At 47.0% G+C, this 10,189-nt stretch overlaps 4 protein-coding genes across 4 annotated transcripts; 2 read left to right on the top strand and 2 right to left on the bottom strand.

Moving 5' to 3' along the window:
• Window positions 1-363: 363 nt before the first annotated feature.
• On the top strand, window positions 364-1,691 carry DFJ58DRAFT_723360 (uncharacterized protein; the record flags this gene model as incomplete). The annotated part of the gene is made up of 4 exons (XM_041384996.1): window positions 364-465; window positions 523-956; window positions 1,010-1,270; window positions 1,520-1,691. The coding sequence occupies 4 exons, from the start codon at window positions 364-366 to the stop codon at window positions 1,689-1,691; spliced, it is 969 nt and encodes a 322-aa protein (XP_041248408.1).
• A 1,533-nt stretch (window positions 1,692-3,224) lies between these two features.
• On the bottom strand, window positions 3,225-3,503 carry DFJ58DRAFT_723359 (uncharacterized protein; the record flags this gene model as incomplete). Its single annotated transcript, XM_041384995.1, has 2 exons — window positions 3,225-3,269; window positions 3,327-3,503. 2 exons carry the CDS (start codon window positions 3,501-3,503, stop codon window positions 3,225-3,227), a joined length of 222 nt encoding a protein of 73 aa, XP_041248407.1.
• A 147-nt stretch (window positions 3,504-3,650) lies between these two features.
• DFJ58DRAFT_723358 (uncharacterized protein) lies at window positions 3,651-4,178 on the bottom strand (the record flags this gene model as incomplete). The annotated part of the gene is made up of 3 exons (XM_041384994.1): window positions 3,651-3,731; window positions 3,786-3,986; window positions 4,038-4,178. 3 exons carry the CDS (start codon window positions 4,176-4,178, stop codon window positions 3,651-3,653), a joined length of 423 nt encoding a protein of 140 aa, XP_041248406.1.
• A 3,216-nt stretch (window positions 4,179-7,394) lies between these two features.
• On the top strand, window positions 7,395-7,562 carry DFJ58DRAFT_627731 (uncharacterized protein; the record flags this gene model as incomplete). Its single annotated transcript, XM_041381145.1, has 1 exon — window positions 7,395-7,562. A coding segment is annotated over one exon (168 nt), but the record flags the coding sequence as incomplete, so codon positions are not given.
• Window positions 7,563-10,189: the final 2,627 nt, after the last annotated feature.

Genomic DNA, 10,189 nt, shown 5'->3' with positions numbered 1-10,189 from the left:
CCGTTATCAGCCATGTTTGAGTTAAGCTAGTGGTAGTGAAAAAGTGGGGAAAGGAAGGAACACCTGCGACGCTTTGGCATCCGTATATCTGTCGAAAATCCAAACTCAGCAACTTCTCCCATCAACTTCTCTATTGTCTCGCACTCATACCATTCGTTCCGGATCGCTGATTCTCGTGCCTCTAGGGATCGGCCCTAAGGGGGGGATACTGTCATATACCATATTCCCGGGTACAGATCCGAAGATCTGGATCTCAGATCCGATCCAGATCCAATGGACATATCCATTGTCCAGTCCACAGATCCGATCTAATCCTTGTTTCATGTCCTGTTCATATAACTCTAACTAAAAATGACTTGGCCCATGGCCATCATCAATCTCAGCCTGGAGTCGATGAAGGATGACTACTTGGCTGCTACAGTCAAGCTCGAGGCAGAAAATTATTACCAATTGATGCCCGACAAGGTAAGCACTGACTATGGAGCTCTGGCTTGCAATACTGATTATTCTTTGGCTGGGCAGTTGTTTGTCTCTACATTGCGCATGTGCAGTGGCGCCCATGTCTCGGTGTTGAAAAAGCTGGCTCCTGGGCTTCAATTTCTGTGGGACAACACGGCTACTGGGTTCCCGCCGAATACTTTTATTGTCATCAACACACATTCTGATGAATGGACAGGCATGCTGCAGCATACCGGTGGATCCGCTGGCGGCACCAGCACTTCAATTGGGGAAATCCCGATGGTGTACCTTGGGGAGGAGTGTCTGGATGCCTTGATGAGATTGTTGATCGCTGCAAGGAGCCACAAGACTGAGCACAAAATGGTCAATGGCAGGGCACCTTGGTGCAATCTCAGTGCTCATGGCAGAGGAGGGTGGAGGGGAGTCTTCATGGTCAGCTGTGGCCCTGCAATTGGGGTGGTGCACCACTTCGACCAAGTGATGGCGTTGGTGAGGGAGTAAGCACGCTCCTCTATCGACATTGTGCTCAGACCAACTGACTCTGCTTCAGAAATAAAGTCGACTTTGTGCTGGCATTCGGAGGTTCTGGGACGCTGCTGTCCATGATCTCCAGTGCTGTCCACTCCCTCCTTCTCGAAATTGGTGTCTTCAGTGAGATGGATATCTGGTCAGCATTGTGCAAAGTCCTATCCACCTCCAATGACCTTTTAGACTACACTACAGTGGTGCTAGTGTATGCCATCACATCCAAATCACGTCCAACAACCAACGCGTTGTCGAATGCCGTCAGATCGGCAAGGACATTCATGGGGTGCGCGCCTTCGGGTACGAGTTCAGGTCTTGCACCACCCTGGGATGTCAACCGACAGTAGCAGATCTGCGTGTTTACAACCGGGATACAAAGGTTCACGTGCACTGCTTGAAATGCCATTGGAGGTCTGCAGCTGTTAGTAACAATGAGGACAACAAGCACTTCAGGAGGATAGACAAGGTGCATGCACCCGCCTTGTTCTGGCATCATTATCCTGCCTCCCCTGAACTACAGAACTTCTTTGTCAAGCAAACCGCCTGCCCAGGAAGATGCCGAGCACCCTGACAAAGGAAAGGGAAAGAAAGGCGGAAACAAGAAAGGGAAGGCCAAGCATAAGGACGTCGCTGCCCACATAAAGGAAGGTTCAGAGATGGTGTGCAATTGCCCTGACAGTCAGTTCTCCATGGATGTTGAAGAATGAATGACTCTTAGCTACCTTGTCATCTTGACCTTGAGCTAATACAAGTCGAATCTGTTGTATTTGTATAATGGAAATTTGTTTGGCTGCTACAGGATTGAATTGAGATCTAGATCAGAAGGATGTCAAACTCACGATCAAACGACGGTTGGTGCATACAAGAAGGGTGGAGTCGCAACGGTCTCTCAATCTAACCTTCAATGCCAGAGTGATCCTATGAATGATCAGAAGGATGTTCAACCCACAATCTACCACCGTTCAGGTATACCAGAATGTGTTCTTGTTGCCTGCATGTGAGGCGATCCTTCAGGTATACCTGAACAGTAGTTGATCATGGGTTTAACATCCTTCCGATCTTTCATGTGACCGCTCTTGCATTTGCAGCAACATTGAAGGAACGTGGTGAGGCGACCCATCTGGTATACCTGAACAGTTGTAGACCATGGGTTGAACATCCCTCTGATCTTTCATCGGATCACTCTTGAATTTAAGGTAAGATTCAAGAGTGATCCTATGAAAGATCAGAAGGATGTTCAACCCATGATCTACGACCGTATAGGATCAGAAGGATGTTCAACCATGATCTACGACCGTATAGGATCAGAAGGATGTTCAACCTGTGGTCTACGACCGTTCAAGTATATCAGAAGGGTTGCCTCACCGCGCTCCTTCAATCTTACTGCAAATGCAAAGCGGTGGCATGAAAGATCAGAAGGATGTTAAACCCATGATCAAATACTGTTCAGGTATACCTGAAGGATCGCCTCACAAGTCTCCTGCTGCTCCAGACCTCAGTTCATTTCTACCATGCAGACAACACGAACACATTCATTTGACAATCGGTTATGACAGGCATACACAAAAGAACGTAGGTCAATAGTACTTGTACAGTTGATTGAAGGCATGCATGTAAACTGGACAATCAAGTGTCGGAGTCCAACTCTATATCAAGCCAGCAGCTACTGGAAGTCTTGCCTTGCACCATGATGTGCGCCTTAGCTGGTTTGTCAAACCTCAGCAACTTCCTGCAAGAGTCGTTCCTACATTCGAAAAAGTAAGTTCCTCCTTTGCTTGCAGATCTCCAAGTGTTCACCCAACCACACACTGGGCATTGGATCGGCAAGTTCTGCCACCATGGACGGTGGGCAATATTTGCCCAGCTGTATTTAGTCACACTCAATTCTCTCGTGAGTGGCTCCATCCGCATCAAAATGATATTGGTGTGCCGTCCAAGGTTCTTGGACTGGCCCAGCATCTTCTGAAATGCATTGCAGATTGAGATGCATTCAATGAGCACGAGTTTGACAAAGGCAAGGAGAAGGTGCGATGTGAAACTTGGCTAGAAATGCACTGCATTGAAGGCAATGCTGGCAGTGATGCGGTGACTGGGATGATGTAAGGCAAACCAGGACAAATGAAACTGAGGAAACAGACATACTAGAGTAGAGATTTCTGCAAGGCCATGAAGGACTCACTGTTGTTGACCAAAGCGCCGCAGGAAAAAAACCACAGACACCACAGGAAGGATTCCTTGGCTTAATTGATCAAAGGTTTCCATGGATCGAGAATGATCTCAAGGAACTAAGCATGCATCAGTGGTTGAAGTCAGTTATGATTGGAACAGATCAGAGCACTCACATTGTCCACCAGAGCGGAGATGTACTTCCCATTGACATAACCTGCAAATGGGTCGCCAGTGTCATTGTCCGTGTGATTGGTGATTGCCATCATGACTTGAGACCAAGTTCGCTGCTTCCGGAGGTTGTCCACTAGCGTTTTTACCTGTTCTTGATAGTTCGCTGCCTTTGGGCCCATGGTAATGTCAAAGATTACATCTTTATAGTCAATTCCACCACAGGGAAAGTATAGTTCAAGGAACCTGTAGGCAAGTTCAAATGGCCCACAGGTAGTGTTGTGGTCGATCAGAGTCAGATGAACAAAGACAACCAAGGAAGAGGATATCTAGGCTTGTTTGGAGACTTCAAGAGTGGCGAGGATCGGGAGGAATTTGTCCAATACCTCCAGCCCACCCCTGTAGAAGCCCTGCAGAACACATAAATCAATGTCAACGCCAGGTTAATCATTTCAATCACTTACAAAGTATGGCTGGGGGGTTTCATCCACCAGTTGCTGGCCGATGTGGCACATGATGCCCCAGAAGATCACGTCCTCAGACATGATTGCCTGTCGGAACTGCTGTGGAATGTCCATGCAGTTCAGGCAAGTAACCTGGGGGCAATAATTGCAGCATATGAGTGAGTTGGCCTTGTCAGAGCCGTCTCTGCAGATGATACAAAACTAAGTTTGATCAGTTTAAATGACAATTTCAATGAACGGCGCAACACTCACATTGTTATGGTCGGACCCGTCATCGCATACATCCATGCCTTGAACCGGTGCAACTGAGGAGCTCTGGTCAGGCATTGTAAGCACCATCTGAGGAGCCACACCTCCAGTGGACTTTTTCACCATCATCTTCATTGCAGGCATTGTGAATCGCAAAAGGAGCAAATATGTGTGATGGAGGTTGAGGACAAGTGGGGGCGTTTGTGGATGCCAGCATTTTATTTTCTTGCCATGAGGTTGAACAAATAACAAACAATATTCAAATATTCAACCCAGCTTCACGCCGCCCATCGTGAACCGAGTTACATGAGATTCGAGTGTTGTTACATCCCAACTGGAGTTTTAATGGAGTGTGGACTAATCCACACTTGAAAATTCATTGTCGCGTCTGGAGTTTCAATGGAGTGTGGACTAATCCACACTTGAAAATTCATTGTCACATTCAACAGCAGCCTAATCAAGCAGTGTTCCCTCGCGCCACTGTGGAAGATCATTCTCGTGTGTTCATCATGTTCAAATACATACAATAATGTACTTTACTTTATTTTTGTGCACGCAGTGTTGCTCAGGCACTCCAAAATGAAAGATAATTGGACTGAGCACATTTAAGTACACACATATGGCGGGTACTTGACATAATATAGTCAGTTCAATCCATGCGGCCTCTCAGTGTACATAAATATATTTCATTGAGTTGAATTAAGAGGCTGATTTTGACGCTGAAGGATGAGGCGGCGCGCCCTTTACCATATTTGGTCATGGATCACATGATCATTTTGACCATTGTGTATTTCACTGATGTGGCGCGTTTGTTTGTAACTATTGTATTTGTTTGTATTGGTCGTGGTTCATTTTCTGTTCGTTCTCTCTCTCTTTCTCTTTTCTTTCTTCCATCCATCTCCCAACTACCTAGCACGTCTCTCTTCAATGAGAGGTGTCTCTTATACACTCCAAAGTCTCCCTCCCTCCCTTCCAGCCACCTACCACGCTTCTTGCTATCATGGGAGCCACCTCTCAGTTCTCCCTGGTCGCTCCTCCTTCCATCCCAACCATCTAATGTGCAGCTTCCTGTACTGGAAGGCGATTCTTGTTTAGTGAAGTGTCGCGTTAGTTGGGGCGGGACCACCTCTGCCCTTAAGGGTCAAGAGCGCCCTGAGCTGTACAGCCTGGGTGGGGTCACCGTTGGGACTGGATATACAGTGGTTTACCGTCTCTCTTTGTATCCTTTTTACTAACTGTTTGCCTTAACTGCAGCCTTTCTTTTTGGCTGTGCATGTCCTTGTCAGTGGACTGCTGCCTTTGTGGGTTTTCTGGGGGGTTAGGCTTTGCATGTCCTTTTCAGTGGACTGCCGCCTGTGTGGGTTTTCTGGGGGCACTCGTTTACAGTACCAACCATGTATCACATGACTCCTTGCATGAGGAGGCGACTCTGGCTTTAGCCAGAATTGTGATATATGGGGCGGTGCTCCCTCTGCCCTTTACAGGGCAGAGTATTGGGCCGTATGGCTTGAGCGGAGTTGTCGTTGGATCTGCTGTCTAATTTTCTGGTCTTGTTGCAGTCCCGACCGTGTACCATACAATTCCGTGTATGAGGAGGCGACTCTGGCTTTGGCCAGAATTGTGATATATGGGGCGGTGCTCCCTCTGCCCTTTAGAGGGCAGAGTATTGGGCCATATGGCTTGGGTGGAGTTGCTGCCCTTTAGAGGGCAGAGTGTCAGGTCTTAAGACTTGCAAGGAGCAGCCAAAATCCACTCTGGCGTGACTGATCTAATTTAACACCCTAAGTTGTTTCTTTTGACCATCCTCCTGCCTGCACTAAAATACTTTATGTTAGATCTCAGTGCTCCTGAGGTAAGATTTCTATAACGAGAAGCCACCCGCTCCTCCTCCTGGAGATTCATCTAGTGTCATTTGAGGCTCTCTTTTTGTGCATCTCCTGGTTACAATCCACTTTGATGACAAGCCCTGGGTCAGTTACTAACCACTAACCCATCCGCTGTAGAGAACGCTACCTGCTTGCAATCCACTCTGATGACAAGCCCCAGGTCAGTAGCGGACCCTCGTGCACTGTATGGAATGCTGCCTGCTTGGATGTTGCATCGTGACATCTACATTGACTGCTTTGCCAAGATGTCCCCAAGATCCATAGCTGTAATGAAACATTAGGTATCCTTAGTTTAGCCACTCTAACCACATCGCCTCTTACATGATGGGATGCCCGACTACATAGACAAGTCTCTTAAGGAGATCCAGGGGTGATCATGCACAGGTAACTGCAAATTTTGTGGAAGTATCTGAAGAGCCCCTTGTCAACAGTGAATGGATCAATCACCGACATTGTAACATCATAAGGTTTTACTTTACAGTGAGCTCGGCATTTCTCAGCAGTTTGCTTCCTTTGCTTTAACATCGATCTCATGCTTGTGAGCCTAACTTTTTGACTTGAAGTTCTATATTGTTGACACGGATCGCATTTTGATCTAGCCATAACTTTGAAATCGTGTTCGATTACTGTCATCTGGAGTTATCCAATATTCATCGATAAACCCACAGAACAACTTTTTTAAGGTGTCCCTCTCCGTAAATTCCATGGCCCAATCACTCATATAACCTGCAAGTTGCAGCATGTTTGAAGATGATGAAGACTCTCTCTTTGGCTCACCACCTCCATCTCCAGCTAGAGGTAGGTCACCAGCATTTACCGCTCAAGCAGCCCAAGAGAGGGGCGCAGGCATAACACAAAATGTGGGGGCCATTGCACTTCCTGGTTCCCATATGTCATGTTCTGAACTACCAGCCGACCTATTAGCCTTGCCATTCGGCAGCTTTAACACTTGCAAGCAAAGCACCTTGCAAGCGCTGCAATCACCTTGTGTTGCCCTCATCAGTACATTTTTCAACATCTCGCCCCTCTTTGAGGGCCACAGGAAAATGCAAAACAACGAAATCACAATCAGCAACACCCTGTCCTGCACCCCCTGCCTATACCATTCCCTGACCCAGATGAACCACTACCTTCTAATTTCTTGTGAAACCAGGAAGCGTTATTAGGCATAGCTGGCCTCGTCAGAAACATGAAGCCAACCAGCCTTCCACAACAAACAATCTGCGGGTCTATGCCTTCTAACCCCATCATTTTTAAGGAATCTGATCCGATGTGCCTGCCTCATGTCGATCCTAGTCAGCTCATCTCTGAAGATGCTATCACCTCCCTCATCAGACACCTGTTATCAAGCATTGTGAAACTCCTGGGCAACTCTCCAGCTGTGTCCATCCACCCACTTTCTACCAATGATGGTGCATCTTCATGCCAATGTAGTGAGTCCTCAACGACTGCTCCACCCCCACTGAAACATTGCAAACTCACAAGCGTCCCTGCTGGTGCAGTGGAGTGGGATGTGCCCTACCCATTTCCTGAAGGTGAGGGCCCTAAGGCATATCATGCTACATGGGAGTGGGAGCATGTGAGGCATCTAATTATGCAGCTTGTGGAGTCAATCAAGGCTGCTTTTGAGTCATCTCCACTTGATGATGATCAGGTTCCACCATCTTCTTTGCAGTCATCCATGCATGCCTCTGAACCCTCCAGGCACACATATTGCAGTAACATATCTCCGTATTATACGAGTGAACGGACGTGCATAATATCCCGTATGATACGGGCCAGCGGACCATGGGCCGAAGGTAGATATATCCTCGACTGTGACGGATGGGCCGGGAGTGTTATTATTCCCGATGGAGACGGGTTGGCCCAGGTGGGGAATATGTAAAGTAGATGGGTGGGCCGATGGACATGAATTTTCAATAGACGGATCGGCCGAGGTAGTTGGATATTATGTAGATGGGTGTACCAAGGTAGATATGTATCAAATAGCCGGGTATATCAAGGGTGCTTGTTATCACATAGATGGGTGGGCCGACGAATTAATATTATTTTGTAGACGGGTGGGCCGACGTATTGGTATTATTTTGTAGACGAGTGGGCCGAGGGAGCGGTGAATGAAAGATTTATTATATATGGGTGGGCCAATGGTAGACATATATTGCATAGACGGGTAGGCCGACGTAGGGGTATATAATATAAACGGGTGGGCCCAGGAGAATGATAATTGTAGACATGATGGAGCTCAGCTAGTTGTATATCATGGAGGTAATAATTCAAAGTCATCTAATGATGTAGTATGGCATGGAGCCTTGCAAAGGGGTGAAGTGGAAACTCGAGCGAAGTGTACCAAGTTCCGAGACCCGGGTCTCGACAAACGAATATGTGATGTCCAGCACACTTCCGATCGTCTGGTATTTCATTGAGCAATATATGATAATAGATCTTTGAAAGCCAACATCATCCAAGCCTACCCAATGCCAAATGCCAAGTTCCAACTACCGAAAATCAAGTGAAGTGTACCAATATCCGAGCCCTGACTATCAAATCCCGACAATCGACCATTGAGTCCCGACTACCGAGTCTTGAAACCTGAGTCCCAAAGCCCGAGATTTGAGTCCTGAAACCCAATGCCCGACCATTGAATCCCAACAATCAAGTATCAAGTCCCGACCAACGAGTCCCAAATATTGAGTCCCGACCATCGAGACCCAACACCCGACACCCGACACCCGACAACCGACAACCGACAACCGACAACCGACAACCGACAACCGACACCCGAGATTCAAGACTCAAGTTCCAACTATGGAGTCCCGGATATCAAAAATCAAGTGAAGTGTACTGAGATCCGAGTCCAACCTGAAGGATTCCTTAGGCTGGACTTCCAAACCTTTGGATTTGTCCTTCCATCTCTATCCAAGCTTAAGGATTGATTCCTTAAGCTGGACCTTTGCCTTTCTGGCACTTCCTGTCTTTCCAAGACTTATGTCTACTTCCTGTTATCTCCGACTCCACCTAAGTGTAGCCTACCTCTGTTTGCTTCTACTCCAGACCTTGTCCATGGTAGCCTTTATTCTCCTGTCCTATAATCCTGTCCACTCCTGCTGACCTCCGGACCTTTGGATCTCCGGACCTTTGGATCTCCGGACATTTTACCCTTCTGATATCAAAACCTTCGGATATCAAAACCTTCGGACATTGTAACCTTCGGACATCATGACCTTCAGACATCATAACCTTTGGACATCTTAACCTTTGGACATCTGAACATTCAGATGGCGCAACCTTCAGACATCCTGTCCTCTGGACCACTCCTCCTATCTGATCCTGCTTTGAACTCTGTCCCTTGCAGTCTCTCCTCCATGTGCTTCCATCTAGGAAGCTTACCTTTGAAACTCCTCCAGAGTTTCCTGTACTTCTCTAGAAGTTTCTATACTCCTCCGGAAGGTTCCTGTGCTCATCCAGAAGTCCTCCAGCACTCCATCAGAGTAGCCAGTCTCCGGAAGTCCCTCGGACTTCATTGGATTTCATCTGGACTTCATTCTGAAATTAAGGGTATGTACTTGGGAAAGGTGCAAAATAAAATATACTGACTACCAAGTGCTGAGCACTAAGTGTTGACTTCCAAGTTCCGAGTTCCGAGTTCCGAGTGCCAAGTGCCCCGATGCTTTCGGGTATTAACACCCAGATAGCCCTCGCTCTCAGGGGCCCATCAGAATTTAGATCATCTCAAACGGATGTGATTTGAGTGAGATATGAACAAAATACTATATACCGGGTGAATTTTGGCATCAGAAGTTCGATGCTTTCGATCTTTTTGATGTCGGGTCTCAATGCCTTTGGGTATTGACGTGTAGATAGCCCTCGATCTCAGGGGTGTGGTAAAATTCAGATTGTCTGAAACAGATATAATTTGAATGAGATATATGGAATTCCCATATACTGACTACCAAGTGCTGAGTACCAAGTGCCAAGTGCCAAGTGCCTTCCGAGTGCCGAGTGTCCCGATGCTTTTGGGCATTACCACCCAGATAGCCCTTGCTCTCAGGGGTCCATCAGAATTCAGATCATCTCAAACGGATGTGATTTGAGTGAGATATGAACAAAATACTATATACCGGGTGAATTTTGGCATCAGAAGTTCGATGCTTTCGATGTTTTTAATGTCGGCTCTTGATGCTTTCGGGCATTGACATGCAGATAGCCCTAGATCTCAGGGATTCATCAGAATTTAGATAGTCTTAAATAGATATGATTTGAGTGAGATAT

Source organism: Suillus subalutaceus (assembly GCF_016647625.1).
Source record: "Suillus subalutaceus strain FC151 chromosome Unknown DFJ58scaffold_13, whole genome shotgun sequence".
Taxonomy (NCBI): Eukaryota; Fungi; Basidiomycota; class Agaricomycetes; order Boletales; family Suillaceae; genus Suillus; species Suillus subalutaceus.
This window is presented reverse-complemented; position numbering and strand designations above follow the sequence as displayed.